Here is a 19,951-nt window from a genome sequence, read left to right as displayed (position 1 = left end):
ATATAACGTTTTATCATAGGACTAACCATTCTCGAGATATGATCAATTTAGAATAATGAACATCATGTTTGTGGATTTTCGATACAGTGTCGGAGCCTTAGTCGCAATGTTCAGCTCTATTATTTCACGAACATGATTTTCATTATACATAATTGATTATATCTCTAGAACGGATAGTCCTAGGATAAAGGTTATGCATAGTTTTTCATCTAAAATCGCATATAGATTCCCTTTTTAATATTACTTTTCTTGGGTAGATATGATTTCACAGAGTATTGAAATTTAATAAATTATTGAAAAATCATATCTTAATTTTGGAGAGTGGGTCTTCTAAACATTGAATTAATTTATTGTGTAAGAATTTTTGGGTTTGTGTATTTGTATATTATGTGTATTTAAAATGTTATTTTATTTCTAAATAGTTCAGTAATGTTCTAATAACTGTACATAATACTTTAATCAGACATCTTGATTTCGAGCTATGACTTATGAAAAAAAGCTGCATGTTTCTGCATACATCCCTTATAGAAAATCATTCGTGTTTAAAGTTGGTCATATGATAATGAAAATCATGATTTTGAGTAGTTGCCAGAAGGTTTAAAGAATGGAAAGGATCGCGTCAAAATAATCCGATTTCGGCAGATTTGACGTGGAATTTCTCTATGTCGAACCCATATATTGTTCCTTGAAATAAAAAAATACGTTTTCTAGTGAAATGATTTTCAATTCTTAAAATAATATTTTTCCATTGTCATTTTTTCATAAAAGAAATTTGAAGGATTTCCTACATTTAATCTTTTGACAAATATTGCTTAAATGACCAATTTCTTTATACCCTCGACGTTTCACTGCTATATCTTGACTTGAAACAAAATTAGGGTTAATTATAATTTATTCAAATAAACATGAAAAAGGTGTTGCTATTACACCTTTTTCCCTGTTAAAGTGCCCATATTCGCATGTATGAAGGACTTGTTGGAAATTGTAAGGGCTCTTCATATACATTTTTTGAGAATTAAAAAAAACACTTTTGAAAAAAAAACAATTTCAATTTTTAAAATATTTCTTTTTCAGGCTATCTTTTTTTAATAATTTTTTGGTATGTTATCATGAAAACTTCAAAATTTCTTATATTTCATCTTTTGACTAGTATTTTGTAAGTATGATAGTTTTTGAGATATGGTTTTTGTAAAGAATTAAGAAAAAAACATTGGCCCTTTTCAAAAAGTTGACTATTTTTGCTTAAAGACTAATGTCATTACACCCACAATGTTCCACTGCTGTTTGAGATGTTACTGCCAATGGCCAGTCGAGTTGGCATGACATTCGTCAAGGATTGAACGGTTCAATCTTGTTTATACCTAAGATTTTGTTAATCGGAAAAATGATGCTCGTATGATGAACTAATTTGACATACTTACCGATGCTCCTGTTTGGTTTTCAGTGCTTTAGTTATTTGATTATAGCTTTTTTTCTTTCCCCGCAGATTGAAATATCGTTACGAATAATGTGTGATTTATGATTATACGCCTCTTCCCACTTACGTCTCTGCTCACTCCCTTTCTGTTTTTATTAGTATGACTTCTATACAGATGATGCTGATTTTAAAATTTGTTTTTTTCCCATTGCTTTTTTCACGCTTACGATCATTTCACTGGATTATAAAATATTAATTTCCGTTCGGTTACGTTTTGTTTGATTGAATAAAACATTGAACTTCACCAATTCAAACCTGCTGCAACAACCGGATGAACAAAATCGAACCTTTCGGCAAACACAACAACGAATAATCTACAAATGTCGGCGGCCGCGTCCCGATTCACTTCACAACCGCCTATTGCCACCGCCGTTACTATCACTGTTTCACTGTTTGGCTTATCGAACCGGCTGAACTACTACTACTACTACTACTACTCGTCGTCACCGCATGTTGTTTATGTTGACTAAATATTTCATGGCCTACTTCAACCGAGCACATACTAATTTCATTTGCATTCCCTCACCCACCCATTTGACGGTATACAATGCCATATTCCAAACCCCTGCTCCATGATTTCTACTCATTCCGACACACCCCTGAATCTCTGATCACTGACAACCCGCGCGCTGTATGTTTACATGTTCTCCTCGGTGTAATGAAAATGCACGTCGAATCCTATAAAAACGAACGAAATGAAAATGTGACATATGCCCACTACAAATTCAACTAACCACCCCCCGCCTTTTAAACTACAGCATCATCTACGATACCCTTTAATGCTCCTTACGTTATCTACACCGACGCGAATGGACAGGTACAAGTTTTCAGCTTATGTTATTCTTTCCACTTCAACAGTACGAGAGTTTATGTTTTGTTACTATTTTGCTGCTTTCCACAGGAACCTTAGCTTTACGTTGCATACTCACACCCCCTGAAATCCCTACCAAAAACACTAGCTTTTTATCCTTATAATTTAGCTTTACTTTCCCCCCCACCCTGCATTTGAGTCCAGAATGCGCTTTTTCAAAATTAAAAAAATTGAAGGACCCGCCCAGCGTTGCAGCAGCAGCAGCTTTCGACAGTTTATTTTCCGTTGTTTAGCATCTTCGATGATTCTGGCCGCTCTGTTTTGCTTGGTGGCAGCATCATTGCTTGTTTGTTTGCCTTCTTTTCGGTCCATAATCTCCTCTCAGACAGAAGTATGCGCCTTACCAGCTTTCCTTTTTTGTTATAGATAGGTATCGAGAAGGTTTTAGAATACACGGGCTGCCGCTGGAGAATGACAATTGCCTGCTGCTTAGTATTTATTCTCTCAGATGAGTAAAAAAATTGCTTCTCTTACTAACTGTGCTTTTTTGTTTGGAATAAAAAAAAAATTAAAAAATGTCTGCTTTTTATCATTTCAAGTGTCTTTCTTTTTTCTTTCAAACCGACTCTGTTGTTGAGATAAACCAATCAGGTTTTAGCGTTTTGATAGGACAAATATGATGTTAGCAGTCAGACCACAGAAGAAAGATAAAACAAATTCTAGAGCTAGGCAATGAGCTGAAAGTGTAAACTACTTTTCCACCATAAATAACACTAATTATAAGACGAGCTGTAGCCACCGTTGTAGCAATTTGAACAGTCGAACTCCCCACTATCGATATAACCAATAGTAGAGCCGTTCAAGCAAGTCAACGAACGTCAAAAGTGTGGAACACTTCCCAACCAAATGAATCTACTATTGCCAAACAAATGCCATCCATTGATTATTGTTTCCCATCTGCACCGTCCCCCGACTAAGAGTAGTGATTTAACGTACTGCCGACTAAGATATATCAACTCTACAAACCCCTTGTCCCCCCAATGATCCTATGATAACCCAAACTCCCCCAAACTCACTCAAAAAAAATTCTCTTCTTTTACTCACTCCTCCCACCAACTCACCAACTCATTGAAATCATCCATCAGTAAAAAAAACATATACCTTATTTTTTCTCGTTTTATGTTTCGTTATTGTTTACGTTATTTGATAAATCATTCTTACCTCTTTATACCACCATTTCTCTCTCATCCAACCGGCTCGAGTGCAAATTAAAGCTAAACTAATCGAAAGTTTGTCTTTCTTGTCCCCCCGTTACAGTTACTGGACACCCTCCCGGTGTGCCAAGATTTTAATAGATCGATGTGCACGCGCCCGACCTGTAGATTCGTACATCTAATGGAGTGTAAGTTTATTTTTTTAATTCTACTAATATAAATATATAACCAAATTCGAACCAGTGGTTTTTAGATGCCTCCATTTATCTGATATCGTTGACACATTTAGACATTGGTTTACGGAACTCGTCCATATCTATACGCAGCGGGTGCCTAATCAAAATCAAAATCCCTATTTCCAACCATGCTTCTCGAGGTGTATCGATTGTTGCAAACATCAATGATGCTTTTCAATTTTTGAAACACCCAATAGTGTTCTCAATCAAATGTCCACAGAGCCTTTAATCTCTCACTATAGCTATAGAGACTTCATGTTCGGTTACAGACTTTTGTCAGGAAATGAGATTGAATTTGAACGCCGAATGAAGCTTTTTGGGTCTTCTATAGGTTTCACTTGACTATGGCCCGCTCCTGGTATGTTTAGCGGGTTTGTGTTCTTGGCCACAATTTGCACATTGTTGGCGACATACCACTCTATGACATTTGTTTGTTTGTTTGGCAGGATTCCAAATCCAGTCAAAACAGCACGGATGAACTGTATTGCTCCAGGAAAGCCAGCAGTTATTTTACCAGATGCTCGTTAACAAGATTAATGGTCCCTACCGAAATGAAAATGTCGCTCTTCAATCCACAAGTACCGATAACCTGCCAAACCAAGATATTTTGTTAGCGAACGAAAATGTCTGTCACCTTCCAGTTGAAGTCAGAGCACATCTTGAAAACGCTTACCATTCATGTTGCTGTCGCTACGATTTCCGATTTTCAATTTCGATATAATTCAGGCTACCTGACTATCGACAAAGATTCCCCGAACACTTTTATTACCTTGGAGACAAGTAATTTCGCTACTTTTAACGATTTCTCTAACCTGATACTCGGGTAGTTTCACAATGTGTGAACAAAATTCTGAGCTTTTACTTGGATGCATTCCTGCACTATCAAGTTTCTCTGAACAACAAGAAAGGCATCGTCGGCAATTGCCCGTATAGCACTAACCGACCGACCAAACGCTGTTATGCAATACTATGCATAACAAACACACATACTTAAATCGTTTGTATGTGAAACCCCAAAAGTCCATGTTTCTAATTATCACCAAGTATGGAAAATTTCATTCGCTCATTTCTCCACACCTAATTATAAATCACTCTTGTATCTGCTTGGAATAATCATGGCGAAAAGAATGCAGCAAGCAATCGTGAGATTGCACGAGTAATCATTTTTCACTCCCCGACCATCTTCAATCGGGACTGAGAGTGAACATAACAAAACATTCCATGAATGAATACTCCTTTGGAAAGATCGCACGAAACAAAATAACGAGTGAGTCAAAATAGACTGAATCTGCTTGTATGTATGATTTTATTTTCCCTTGTACTCTTTTCCTTGTCAGCATTCAAGTGCACATGAATCCACCTTCCCGCTCACCAATAACTTGCGTTAATATGGTCTTTTGCGTTGGCTTAGATCGTTTCATACTAGAAACAAAAAAATGTCATTGTAACAGGAAACAACTCGATTTCAACTATCTACCTATATTTTACTGCCGCGATCGAGGCTCAATGATTGCTATTTGAGAGAGAAAAACGAATGATTTTACAGAGACACTCGCTGGCTCAAGCAAAAGTTTCCAGTTTGATTCTATCACCATCTAACGTCATTCCGAGAGGCAAATGAGGGAATGCAAAAATTTCTGAGAATAGATGAGTGGCAATGAGGTATATATCGAGGTGGAGCAGTAGGCGAAGTATATCTGTATTGGCAAGCAAAATATCGTGTCGTAATTATTTGCATTCGATATGGAATGTATATGGAAGAAACGAAACAATGTTGAAAGTACTCACGGTTGCATGATAATTTGAGCCAAAATTCTCATGAAATCATTCAACTGTTTGTTTTTCAACAGATGCCAATTGTATAGTAGCTTATTTGGATTATTTATGTGGTAAAAAGGTCCAGAAAGCAGTCGTGTGCTTAGTTCTCGAAAGCAGTAACATTTTCGGTGAAATTTTGATTAATTGGCGATTATTCTGTCACAACATACACACCGACACTGAGAACCTTCAAAACATCAACTTCATAACGTTAAAATAATGAAACTTCGTTCGTTTCTATGAACGTGGGGGAGAGAAAATGGCACATGGAAATATCACTTTTATCCGCCTTTTTCGACGTGATTTCACTAATATTCACTGCACGCTATCACATTAGTCTAATAATCAGCGGGAACTCAAAAAAAATGTCAGTTTTTAATTGATAAATTACTTCCTGAAAATAACATTTTCAAATGAATGCGGTGGACAATCAAAGATAAACACAACGACTGACGACATCTTCATTACCTTTTTTCCAGGACATTGGATGAGTGAAATCGAGACAGTATTTTTCCCAGCCGGGTGACGTCTTTAGAGAACCCCTATTGAACTGACAGGAACCAACATATCGAGTATCCCACTGACATTTTCCCTTTGTTTTCACATGAATTGGGTATCCCACTGACAGTTCTGCATCAATCGTAGCACCCGGCTGATTTTTCCGTTCTAATCGAGAATGAGCGTTGAGAAGAGTATAGTTTATATAGTAGATAGAGAATGTTTTCTGTCTCAAATAAAGTGAGGCATAAACGGAGAATAGAAGGGTGAGTTTTATCTGTGAATGAGTGTTGTTGAACGAATTTCGATGCGATTATGCCCAAACCTGCTCCCCGTAAACCAACACCTAAAATCTACGTAAGAATTGTGATAAGGTGCGGTACTAATTTCCTTCATAAGCGCTAAGCTCCGCTACAAGCACTAATTACTGTAATATGCTCTGAGGGACTATAAGTATAATTGGAAAATCCGCGTAAAAAAACCGGATTAATTGGAAAATCCGCGTAAAAAAACCTCGCAAAAATAACCGCTTAAAAAAACCTCGGTGTATATATTGGTAACATTTACCAAAAAACTCGTCATATTTACTAATTATTGGCGATCCAACGTAGAAATCTATGTGTTTGAAGTGATGATGGTTTTAAATTTTACAATGTGAGTTTATAGAAGGTTGGCTGAATCAATAAATGAAATCCGGAAGCACTATTAAAAAAAAAACTTAAAAATGCATGATTCCTGTATGTTTTAACTATCTCGGAACGCCCGAAAGTTAAATATACGTGATTTATTTTTGAGCTTTTCTTACATTATCTTACATTATCATTTTCTTAGTTCAAAAACAAAACCCAGATGTCTCACCGATTGTTTACGTTTTGCGTTAGATCGCTTATTCTAGATCAACATGTCAGAAGGGTCTATCTTCTTTGATCGATTCTCTTCACCGACTTTTTCATTCGATAACCACAGCCTTTCAGACACATTTGACTTTTGAAGTTTATTCCAATAAATATAAATAATCAATATATTGCGCAGCTGCGAACTAAATTATATGAGTTTAGAAATGATAAGCTTGATAAACTGTTGACTCAGTGAATACCGTCCCATTTATTCCACAAAAACGGGACTGTGATAATTCATTTTTATCATTTCAGCTTCGAAGTTTTGATTGTAACTCAAACCATATCCATAACATTAATTGTTGAAACGGTATGTAACCGGAAAACCTCCGATTTCTAAAATCGTGTCGTGTGCAAGATATAGGTTAATCTACATATTGTATTGTATAGACCCAAAATAGAAGAAATACAATGTCACAGTCATTCGAATTCTCGAGCGTAAATGAACTAATGTCCACTAGAGACAATATGTATTCAAACCTTGAAGTTCTCCATCTAATTTGTTGAATTCATTCTATATGCTTGTGGATTTTCTGCTTGGAAAACTTTGAAAATGACCCCGAAACAAAGGCTCCGTTCATTAGTAAGAACAAAAATAAACAAGAGACACTCATAAAAAAGCGAGGAAATGACACCGGACAAAAGCCCTATTTCTTTTGACGATATTTTTGTTAGTTAGAATTTAATGTGAATAATATCTCTCAAAAATACACGTACATTTATTTTAGAAGTGTGTTCATTACACATGAAAATCTATTATGTCGTGCACAGGCTTGTGCACAAAGATGCTACGTTTGAAAACATGTCTTCATTTTGAAGACATTTGAATAATAACGGGTGATTGTTGGTTTGAGACATAACATTACCACAATCTAATGTCCTTAAGGCAGTATTCTAGTCTAGAAATTTGAAAAAAAAGTTCATATTTCCTAAGTCTGGGAACTCAAGAATATACCCTGCAAAGGACCTTTTCGAAAATCCCATTATTTACCGAGGTTTAGTCTAATCTAATCTAATCTAGTACAACCTTGATTCAAAGCATCAAACGCGTTTTTCTCGGGTTAGTTTTTTTTTAAATTGGCGTACGCGTTATACTGGACCGATTTACGTTGAATTTATATAAATACAATCTGTATCCATCTCTCTAACGCATGAACCAATACTCAACCATGATTGAATCGTTTGTTTGAGAAACCCTATCAGTCCATTTGACGCACTTTCGAGAAAACGACTAAAAACTGTTTTTCTCAAAATTTCGACCTGGTCCTCTTATTTGTTACTATCAGGACCGGTTATCACACCCTAAACATATTATGTGGAACCACTTTTTCATGAATATGACAGTTTAAGTTTAAAATATAACGTTTTGAAGTTGGTGGACTTAGGGGGTTTCTGAAAACAAACGAGAAATTAGTGGTGTATTTATCGGTTTGAAGTGATTCAATTCTATTTTACAATAGAATGGTGTCCTAATCCATCCGACATATTTCTCTTTCGACAACTCTTGATATCGATCTAGTTTCGCAAGTATAAGTACTACTTGCTTGTATTTCAACTAAGCAAACCTATCTGCAGGTGCAATCTGCTCCTACTTTCACACCTGGAGCATCCTTATCATTATAATATCAAATTATCTTCAGATGAAATTTTTGTATGAGATTATTGTATCACATGAAGAAAACAAAATTTTCCACTCACATTGAATACCAGTTTGATACGAAGAAGTCAATTTTCATTAATGATTTTTTATTTGAAAAGTGCTCATTCTGCCTGAAAACTCATTATTATCTTCGACACTTCACTAATTCGTAAAACGTAGTTCAATGGCGTGCCGTTCATTTCTTTTCCACCGTGAAGTGTATTCGAGAATCAGGCCTTATATATCTATCGCAGCGTTGCCCGCGGTGATAATCAGGTATGGGCAAAATCCAACCTTAGGGCATCCATATACTATTACACAGCATTTGACAGCGTCAAACATGTCCGGGTCGCAAATGCAATTTGCGACCACTGTCACTCGAGAGAACTGCCCACGGCTTACAGAGACAAGGCTAGTTCTTTAGCGAGTAAACTTTTTTTTTGATGACGTCATCCGAATTGTCAGTGTAAACAGTCGCCAGTTGTATTTTGTTTTCAGACTTACGCGTAAATGTTCCTGAAATGAAAAATCGAAAATGGTTCAATGCGCTGTGAGCGGGTGTATAAATTATGAAAATGACATTATCGGGCCAAAAAAGAGATTCTTTCGCTTTCCGAAAAACCGAGAATTATGTTCTTTGTGGATAAATGTTTTATCAAATTATTCATGGTGTTAAATATAATCAACTATATTATCAACGCACAAACTTACAAAGCACGAAAAATAAAAAATAAGAACACATTGTTTACTTCAACGACTCAGATGACGTCACTAAAAAATGCCTGATCCGGAGTAGCTAGCCTTGTCTCTGTAAGTCGTGGAACTGCCAAACTCTCGAGCTGGTGTAAATCAAGACGCTTAACATACTACCAAGTGGGTCAAAATGTGAAAACCACTCTACAGCCATTAATTTATAGGATGACATTAACACACTTCTAAAATAAAAAATAATTAATGAAAATTTACTTTTATATTTTAAATATGTATTCTATGCAATACAGTATTACGTAATATTGAACTGGAATTGTGTCTGATGATGATTTTATGTTATAATGGCGAGTTTTTGTAAATGTTGTGTGTTGTGAAATATATAGCCAAATGGTTAAGAGAGCGTCGTCCACCTATATACTTCTAGGCGCCTTGGATCTGCCTTGAACTCAACGGTATATATGGAGGCGCCTTGAACTCAACGAGAAGTTTGATAGTTTGGCAATGACAGCTAAATTTGCGACACATCTTGACTCGCGGATCATATCCTCTTGGCCGGGGCCTGGCAAAATCGCATCGAAAGTCGTTCAACAACACTCATTCACAGATAAAACTCACCCTTCTATTCTCCATTTATGCCTCACTTTATTTGAGACAGAAAACATTCATCTATCCTCTTCGAAACGCTCATTCTCAATTAGAACGGAAAAATACTGTTTCGATTTCACTCATCCAATGTCCTGGAAAAAAGGTAATAAAGATGGTAGAGTTTCGAGCGACATAGCATGCGCTGCCAAAACTATTTCTCAAATAGTGACGTCAGTCGTTGTGTTTATCTTTGATTGCCCACAGCATCCATTTGAAAATATTATTTTCAGGAAGTAATTTATCAATTAAAAACTGACATGTTTTTGGAGTTCCCGCTGAATATGAGGCTAATGTTATAGCGTGCAGTGAATATTTGTGAAATCACGTCGAAAAAGGCGGATAAAAGTGATATTTCCATGTGCCATTTCAACTCCCCCACGTTCATAGAAACGAACTAAGTTTCATTATTTTAACGTTATGAAGTTGATGTTTTGAAGGTTCTCAGTGTCGGTGTGTATGTTGTTAATTGCGGTTTTTTACGCGGATTTTCCAATTACCGCTGTTTTTTAGGCGGTTACTAGGTATGAACTGGGAGCATAAACCATTACGAGAGATGTTTATCGAATTCAATTAATAAGGATATTCGTATTGATTAATGGGATTAAAACGTACGCCGAAGATACGACAAAGTTATTTTGCAACACGATAACGCTTGACCAAACCGTACAGAGCCTAGTGTTTTACCGGCTTAGAAATGGGAACTCCAACTCCGCCGTATAAATCATTGATATGAAAACAATAACCAAAACTTCTTGAAAGTCCCAATAAATAGTTAACAATCTGAAGGGTGAAACGATCAAAACTTGGTCAACTCGAATTTGGCGTAGTTTTTTCGAGGATGCATTTGAAAAACCTGAACATCCCTCATTTTGTAGTTATGTGCATGTAGAATGGTACTTATTCTTAGTATGACATTTGCTCTTATAGAAGAATCATCCAACACGCACATACCTAAAAAATGAGGAGCGTTCATGTTGGCGACCTAGCCAACTGTTATGGGAAACGCCACCACTTTTACAGCAAAAGGCCGGAACTGTATTCGTCGCCACCACGGTTGTAGTAGCTAAATCTAGCACTGGGAGGGCCGGAACTGGACACGTCGCCACCACGGGATGTGGTAGCTAAATAGCATTGGGAGGGCCGGATCTGGACACGTCACCACCACGGATGTAGTAGCTATCCTGGCACTTGCAATGCCGCTGGGAGGACCGGAACTGGATTCGTCGCCACCACGGATGTAGTAGCTAAACCTAGCACTGGGAGGGCCGGAACTGGACACGTCACCACCACGGGATGTAGTAGCTAACTGGCACAGGGAGGGCCGGAACTGGATTCTTTGCCACCACGGAATGTAGTAGCAAACCTGGCACTGGGAGGGCTGGAACTGGAACTCGTCACCACCAATGTGGTAGCTAACTTGGCAATGGCACTGGGAGGGCCCGAACTGGAACTCGTCGCCACCACGGCATGTAGTAGCTAACTTGGCACTGGCACTGGGAGGGCCGGAACTGGAACTTTCACTTGGAAGGTTTGATCACTAATAATCCAAATCCTAGATTGGTTTTCATTTTATACCCTTCGAACAATTTGAGGTGGCCAATCGTATTCGCTGTTATATTTGTTTCAACGGTTGCGTAGCATTGGTTGTTTGGTTGGCATGGAGGCAAAATTCTAATTTGACATTCAACGTAGTTTACTTAGATAATTTATTTCGTGCGCGAACATTCTCCCCCGGTTGGAATTTAATTCCAATTTACTGGCTGTTCATCTTCATTATCTTCGATTGATAATGGCGCAAGTTTGCTGACAGATCGTCTAAAAATTCCGTTTGATGTTTGAAATTTGTTGAATGGATTGATCACTTGTGGTCGTTTCTTGGTACTAGATATAAACATTGATGTTGTAGGGACAGTTTGACGTTTTCTTTTCATATCCCTTTGTTGAATCTTGTAGCTTATTCGTTTTGTTAGCATCGCAAGTTTGAAACAATTCTCACAAAATGTCAAATGTTTAAATTGACTGGCTTGTGCTCCAAAGCATCCCAAAAACTCCGAAACAACCTTTTCGGCACAGTCCGGCTTGATGAGCGGTTTTCGTTGATGACACATGGTACAGATGATTTGTGTATTACTGTTACTACAGACCGGTATTTGAATCGATGGGTAGATTTTTACAATCTTCACTGGTTCATATCCGGTTCGAAGGACCAAATGTTGGCGACCTAGCCAACTGTTATGGGAAACGCCACCACTTTTACAGCAAAAGGCCGGAACTGTATTCGTCGCCACCACGGTTGTAGTAGCTAAACCTAGCACTGGGAGGGCCGGAACTGGACACGTCACCACCACGGGATGTAGTAGCTAACTGGCACAGGGAGGACCGGAACTGGATTCTTTGCCACCACGGAATGTAGTAGCAAACCTGGCACTGGGATGGCCGGAACTGGATTCTTTGCCACCACGGAATGTAGTAGCTAACTTGGCAATGGCACTGGGAAGGCCCGAATTGGTCCTCGTCATCACCACGGAATGTGGTAGCTAACTTGGCAATGGCACTGGGAGGGCCCGAACTGAAACTCGTCGCCACCACGGAATGTGGTAGCTAACTTGGCAATGGCACTGGGAGGGCCCGAACTGGAACTCGTCGCCACCACGGAATGTAGTAGCTAACTTGGCACTGGCACTGGGAGGGCCGGAACTGGAACTTTCACTTGGAAGGTTTGATCACTAATAATCCAAATCCTAGATTGGTTTTCATTTTATACCCTTCGAACAATTTGAGGTGGCCAATCGTATTCGCTGTTATATTTGTTTTAACGGTTGCGTAGCATTGGTTGTTTGGTTGGCATGGAGGCGAAATTCTAATTTGACATTCAACGTAGTTTGCTTAGATAATTTATTTCGTGCGCGAACAGTTCACGTTTTTTTATTGCGTACTTGAAAAAAATACGGCAAATTTAAGTTGATCGAATTTTGATCGTTCCACCCCTTAGCAAATATTTCTTTATATAAAACTACATTACGGCATATCAAATGTCAATATTTGTCTGACACAATCTGTTGTCAACTAGTTCGGATTATTCAGAAGTGGCCCTAGATTCGACCCATTTGTTATCATGTTTTGTGTGGTGCTCTTAAAAAGCCCGATTCACCGTATCTAAAGGCATCTAAAAATCACTGAAAATCGCTTGATTACAGTTATCATAATGTTCTAATCGCAATTTCGCTTCTCTCCCGTCCACAGGTGATAAAGTAGAAGTATGTGATCAGCGCGTGGCGGTCTGTCGTGATCATGCGAAGGGTATGTGCAAGCGCAAGCAATGTAAATATTACCACATACCGATAGTACTGCCACCAGCGAACGTGATGGCCGCCACGGCAAAACTAGCAGAATAGTTCAGAAACATCCAATCAACCCAAAACACGCAAGAAAAAAAAACAAACAAAAACAACAACAAAACAAACAAACGCAAATACACTCACCTACAACCAATACCCAGCCTGTTGACCCCGAATCAGTGGCATCCAGTGACATGAGTGAAAACTATCCGAACGATCCAGCGAAGGCGACCGACGACGCTTCGGACGTGTCAAACGTGTCAACAGGCCAATGACAGTGAAAGCAAGAACAATAAAACTCGAACGGAGGCAATAGAGAACTTTGCCGCCACTGTGTGTGTGTAAAAGAGGGAGGAGGGGGACATTCTTTCGTCCAATTTCGTAGGTGACGATTTTTGCGATGTATTTCCTAAACTATAGCTGAATTAAGTTGTACACATGTTTCCGTGAGATGATGTTATGAATCTATGTTTGTATCGGTTTTAAATTTGATCCGTTTTATTTTCTGTGGAATGTGGTAATCGTTCTGTATCATATGTTTTTTGTATATTGTTTTTTTTGGTTATCATATCCGTTATATATATTGGAACATTTTTTCTCATTTCCTTGTACATGCTAAGATGCCCAGACAATGTATACATCTGGATACAAGTATCATAATTTAATTTTAGTGGGTGACGAAGAGGAATACATCTCAAAATATGAAACATCAAATGTATGATCTTATGATTGGATAACCTATTTATAAGTTGAGATTTAACACCACATATTATATAAATTAAACGTTTTCTAGAGGAACAGGACTAGCGAGTAAAGAACAAATTGTATTAAATTTGATACTAAGTAAACCAAAAATTAATAATTCCGTGATGAAACAATCTATACAAATTTATTCATGTTCTTCTACACAGGAAAGATACTCTTTTTGATTTACATATATTCTGGAACAAGTGGAATAGGAGCAAAGTTGTTCGAGGCAGAAAAAAAATAACTATACAATCGGATGTTTTTCAAGAATCAACCGAACACCTTTAATTCATATTGGAGTTTTATACACATTTCACAGCAAACTGAACACGAGAACACACCCCTTTCATTCTATCACAGGAAGCACGTGTATTTAACTAATATCCACACTCACACTAACACAAAACTTACTCGACGAGGGGTGCAAAAAACACACGCACCCACGCACTTACTCTCTTTAGAACAAGAAGAAGAAGAGAAAAAAAAAGGAAAAACTCAACTGAAATCTGAAAAACACGTCCTGTTGGAGCAACGACAACGTATAGTTTATATGTTCATATTGTATATCGAATCAAAACTGACTATAATAGGTTGATGATGAAAAGAAACATGGATGTAAGAAATGATGATACCTCTCTATTTTATACTTTATGTACGGATATTTACGTTATGTTTAACTTGTTTAACTTTTGTTTTAGTTGTTCAAATTGTGATTTTTTTTCATATATATTGTTTAGTATTATTTTTTTTCGAATTAGATATTACACATGCAAAACATACTTATACACTCACAACACACATACACACTCAATCAAAAGTATTCCTATTACAATCTCTTAAATGTAAGTTTGAAAACAAAACTAGAATAACAATAAACAATCTCAGCGTTAAAACACATTCTTCGAAAGTATCGTTTATAGATTATTTTTTGTTTTCAGTTAGAAGTCCATTTCATTCGTTTTTGTTGCGCACCCATTCGGTTCTAATTCTAGTAGGCTAACAACACACTCACAAACACACACACACACACACACACACGCAAAAGAATGTGATCAGGAATGGGGATCTCGAGAATTGCAAATTTTTGGAAATTCATAAACCAAAACAAAAAAAAAACGAAGAGAAAGGAAAACACTTTAAATGATTTCAAAATGCGTTGAAAAAAAAACATTCAAAATGTCTTTTGTTTTTTTGTTGAAAAGCAAATGTGAAACTAGGAAAAAAAACAAACTAATCGTTTTTAATAACAAAAGAAAGAAAAACACTACGCTAAGGAAAATAAAAACGGTAATTGCAACAACAACAAAACAGTTTGCTACGGTGCAAATTTGAAGGATAAACTAGCATGCAGAATGTAAAGACCCGGATGCAGATTTTGGCTTGCTTTTGCTGCAGGAACGGATTCCATCAGTCACGAGTATTTAAAGGGTTTAGTTTCGTTTTCGTTTATCTTGTTGTGTAAGGCTCAAGTACATAACATTCGGTTCGTTTAGCATTTGGGGTCGAAATGGCGCTTCAAATACAAAATGAAGGAATGTATTTTTTTTCGTTTGTGATATGTCACGTGTTCCTATTTAGAGAGAATTATGTTTTTGTATGCCTGAAATGATCGCTTCTTAAGGGTGGACAGATCAAATGTGAAGATCCATAATGCTTTCGCCAGATCTGTCCACTGACCGCGCGCTTGGTCAAGTTTATTTCGCTACCTTAAATCCCCGCTTCGCTTGGCAAAAAAGATCCGAAACAGTACACCACACTTCGGAAGAGATTAATATTTAGGAAAGAGAACAAAAAGATAAACACTAATTGGAAAGAACCAAATATGATTTGTCAAGACTGAAAAGGTAAGATTTTATGAAAATCTTTCTTTGCAAACCCGTTCTTCAACTTTGGAACGAAGTGAAAACGGGACAAATTGCAGAAAACTGGAATCGATTAAGAGTAAACATTAATAGTGAGAGAAGCGATCGCTGAGTCAAATCCATGGGTTATCAGATCAGAATTTCGCACAGTTATGAACACATATCTTCAAAAGGTAAAAACTCCTGACCACCATTCGGTAGGATCAAAACACCCGGGATAGCGCATCCATCGCGTGGGTGTGTTATTTGCACACAATTTTCGTCCCGTCATTGATCGTTATTTGTGTTTCGTTTTTCCGTTCAAAAACCGTGACTGCCGTTTTTTTCCCCGGCGGCTGTTGGGGAAAATTCGAAAAGAGTGTGAAAGTGGAGTAAACAAGAAAAAAAAGAGTTAGGGAGAAAAAGAAAAGTGGAAAGCAAGCAAACTAAACAAGAGCAGAAGAAAAATATTTTTTAGATAGCTAGGAGATACATTTATATATTATTATTAACTGATAGAAACAAATAAAACTCATTGATGAGAAAACACCTTCAAATAGAACGCAATGAAATTGTATTTAAACGAAGGACAGACAGAGAAACACAAAACAAGTTATTCATAAACTGAATTGAACTAAAACATGACGAACAGAAATGGATAAACTTGTATTTGAGCGAGTAATCTAATTTTAAATATTAGGAAGGAAGAGAAAAAGCATAGTGAACAGCAGCATTGAAAACGAGTATTAATTTGTATAATTTTTCATCCAATCCCAAAATTTAGTTTAGTAGCTCATGGCGATGGCAGTATTTTGTTTGTTTGAAGTGATTGTCTATTAAGTAAAATTGACACGAGTACTGGTCCGATTGATTTATTCCGACGATCACACAGAGGATGTTTTGGTTGATAAAGCAGCAAATACTGTGATATACTAAGCATTCAATGAAAAATTGAAAAGTGAATTCAGAAAGTGTCCCAAACCCATAACAATCAATCACAACTCGGTTGTCTGGGTTCCTCGTTATGAATTCCTTATCAAAAGTGGTGAGAATTGAATATATTTTCGAAAATTTAAACTATCATCATTCAGTTTCTGTGTATCTAGTCAGTCGGTTTTAGGGTATTTTGCTTATTGTTACACGAGTGTTGATTTTCGCCCATTGTTATACAAGATTTTGACTAGTCTAACGAATTCAGTTTCCCAAAGTCATCGAGTTCCGTTCGACTATCTGTCTGCATGCCATCATTATTTGTACTTCCTGTTTTCGGTTTCGATTTTACGAAAAAGGAATGCAATGAGCACACTTTTACCATCAGCTTTTATTTGTACGAACAAATGAATTGCTGACCGAATACAAAAATGTTCCTGGAAAGATAAAATAATAAGCAAAACGACCGAATCCACGTCTCAAATACTCCTTATAACAGAAACCGGATAAGTAAAGGCAATAGACGCAGTAAAATATGAGGGAAAACAACAATGAACCGTATTGGGGAATTATTTCAATCCTCAACACCGATCTTTTTGAACACAAACACAAACGCATTCTTACACATAAACACACGAACAGGAACACTAGAAGCATGTTCTTCACTCAGTTGAAAGCCGCATCGAAGCAAACAGTCCTCAATACGACAAAGGAATAATACATAAAAAACAATGAAAATCCACAAATCAACGCGGGAAAAACCTACAACTTTTTATGAAATGCGTACGCGTAAATCTCTCACACACACAGCAAATTTATATTATTTGTAAAAGAAGGAATATTAGCATCCGAGGGAAATGATGAAACAAACAAATATTCTAATAACGAAGAAAGAACAGAAAATAACATTATATAAATAATCTGTAAGATTTTTAGTAATAAAACATTATTGAAAACTTTACTCAAAAATACTTTAAAATATTATATGAATAAAACCATTATTATCACTATTGATAATGGAACACATATATAACAAAAAAAACACACACACAGAAAGTATTTCAGTTTACTTATCCACTAGTAAACCTTTCCGCGGAGAGATAATAGAAGAAAGAAAAGTTTTCTCCGAAATGAACCTAGTAGGCCGAAAAAAAGAAATAAATTCTAGCAAGCAAGTGAACCGATACCGTGACAGCTGACACGGAAAGGAAATAAAATATACACATCCTTCTATCTAGCAAAAGAAAAAAAACATGAAACAAAATCAGTGACCTCAATGATCGAGGGTGAAAGTAGTAGTATAGTATTGCTCTAGTACAGCAAAAATTTCCCACAGAATATGAACAACAATACATCAACCCAATTCGAACATCCACAACAACAACCGAAAAAGCGAATTCAAAACAGTAAAAAAACAAAAAATTGAAAGAATAGATCGTATCGAGAGAAACAGTCGTCACATCCCAAAATCCGTTATGAAAAAATCCATAGGAACACCCATGCAAACGAGAAAAAAAACACTAGAAAACACATAAAAGTGGCCCCGATGCACGATGCAGATAACCGTGTAGACAGACTTCCGTATCGAGACCCGCGTGCATTCATCACTGTGTCTGTGATAGTTCTAAAGAAAATTTTAACGTACTAGATCAAGTCTATGGAAATAAGGTGCGTTGCGTTGCGTCGCGTTGCGCGTAAGGATGATATTTCGCAAGTTAGCAGCAGAAAAAGAGAAGAAGAAGTAGCAAGAATGAAAATCAAAAAAATCAAAAACAAGCCGCCGGGTGCGACACCGCGTGGATCGCGTGGATTTGTGGATGGGGGAGGATTTTTTTCGGTCCTCTCCAGCCCCGCGGCCGCCACGTTGTGCCCCCGATCCTATCAGAGTAATTTCTAGCGATAAAATAAAATGAGGGGGAAAACCCAGAAACTGAAGGAAAGTTGAATCGGACTCCAATGACACAGTTAGCGAGAGACAAAATATTTGAAAGAATAAAGTCAAACATTAAATTTTTAAAAAAAGTAATGAAATAATGTTAAACGATAAATTGTTGTTGATAAAAAATAAATAAAAACATCACTTTTATTATTAAAGAACTTAAGGGAAAAAAATATGATTAGTTGTGTAGCAATTCTTTAATTAAGTGATTAAAATACAATATGAAATAAACTTTAAATGAACACATGAGAAAAGTATCTAAATTAACATAAGGAAGAACAGAACAACCTAGTGTTTTCGAGAAACCGAAGCAAAAATTATTGAAATTGATAAAAAAAAATATTACAAAATATACATATGTTCCATTTTTTAAATATATTGAAAAAAAAACAACATGTGAGAGAAAGCAACACTACAAAATGTAAAAACAAAACTGATCAATCATTGTGAAGTCTAAAACTATTTTTTCTTCAGTTCATCGAACAGAAAGTGAATGGAGAATAAACGAAAAAAAAACAAGTAGTAATGGAAAATAATAATAATAATAATAATATTGAAGTACAACCACTTTTATTTTTCAAAGCAAACACACTTACATATGCAAAAAAAAAGGAAGAACGTGACACAAAACTGAAAAGAACAAAAACTGATTTATGTACTAAAATTATTTTCAAAATAAAACATTTCAATTTAAATTTAAAATGGTGTGGTGTGATTATTTTGCAAAAAAAAGAAAAGATCCAAACCCTTCCAGTATTTCTCAAGATCTGGCCATTTTTATTTTCCATTTTCCTACTAACGTACGAATAGTGCGTCGAACTAACTGAATAATACGGCGGGTAAGTATGACTTCCTATTGCGACATTTCTGAACATGTTTTGACTACTTTCGCATTGTCGCATTGTGACAAGCAATGTCATGCTGTAAAACCATTGTATCGTGTCTTTAGTTGCACTGCAATCATTTTTCTTTCAACACTCGCCTCAAACGCATCCGTTTTCCGAGAAACATATTCCGCATGATTCCGGTAGCATTTGTTACTGATACTTGAGACCTGAAGGCCAGGAATATTTGATTTGGTGATCCGACTTGCGGCTTTGCAGCGAACAAATTCTTTATTTCACACAAAAAATAGATGATGCAATCTATTCATGTTAGTATTTTTTCACATTTCACTAAATTACGGTACAGCGGTACGGTACGGTGCATAA

The 19,951-nt window shown here is 36.7% G+C and overlaps 1 protein-coding gene across 24 annotated transcripts in view; it reads left to right on the top strand.

Annotated features, from left to right (window-relative positions):
* The window catches only part of LOC129764935 (protein muscleblind), a 799,891-nt gene extending 780,449 nt beyond the window's left edge, over positions 1-19,442 (top strand). For 12 of the 24 annotated variants that reach the window (XM_055764585.1, XM_055764595.1, XM_055764591.1 and 9 more), the window contains 3 exons: positions 2,236-2,294; positions 3,579-3,690; positions 13,189-19,442. In XM_055764585.1, coding sequence (XP_055620560.1) covers positions 2,236-2,294; positions 3,579-3,690; positions 13,189-13,340 — 323 coding nt within the window. In that variant the 3' untranslated portion in view covers positions 13,341-19,442. The remainder of the gene's footprint in view (positions 1-2,235; positions 2,295-3,578; positions 3,691-13,188) is intronic. The other 12 variants (XM_055764587.1, XM_055764592.1, XM_055764590.1 and 9 more) reach the window with 4 other exon arrangements.
* Positions 19,443-19,951: the final 509 nt, after the last annotated feature.

The sequence above is a fragment of the Toxorhynchites rutilus genome, chromosome 2 (genome assembly GCF_029784135.1).
Source record: "Toxorhynchites rutilus septentrionalis strain SRP chromosome 2, ASM2978413v1, whole genome shotgun sequence".
NCBI classification, from domain to species: Eukaryota; Metazoa; Arthropoda; class Insecta; order Diptera; family Culicidae; genus Toxorhynchites; species Toxorhynchites rutilus.
This window is presented reverse-complemented; position numbering and strand designations above follow the sequence as displayed.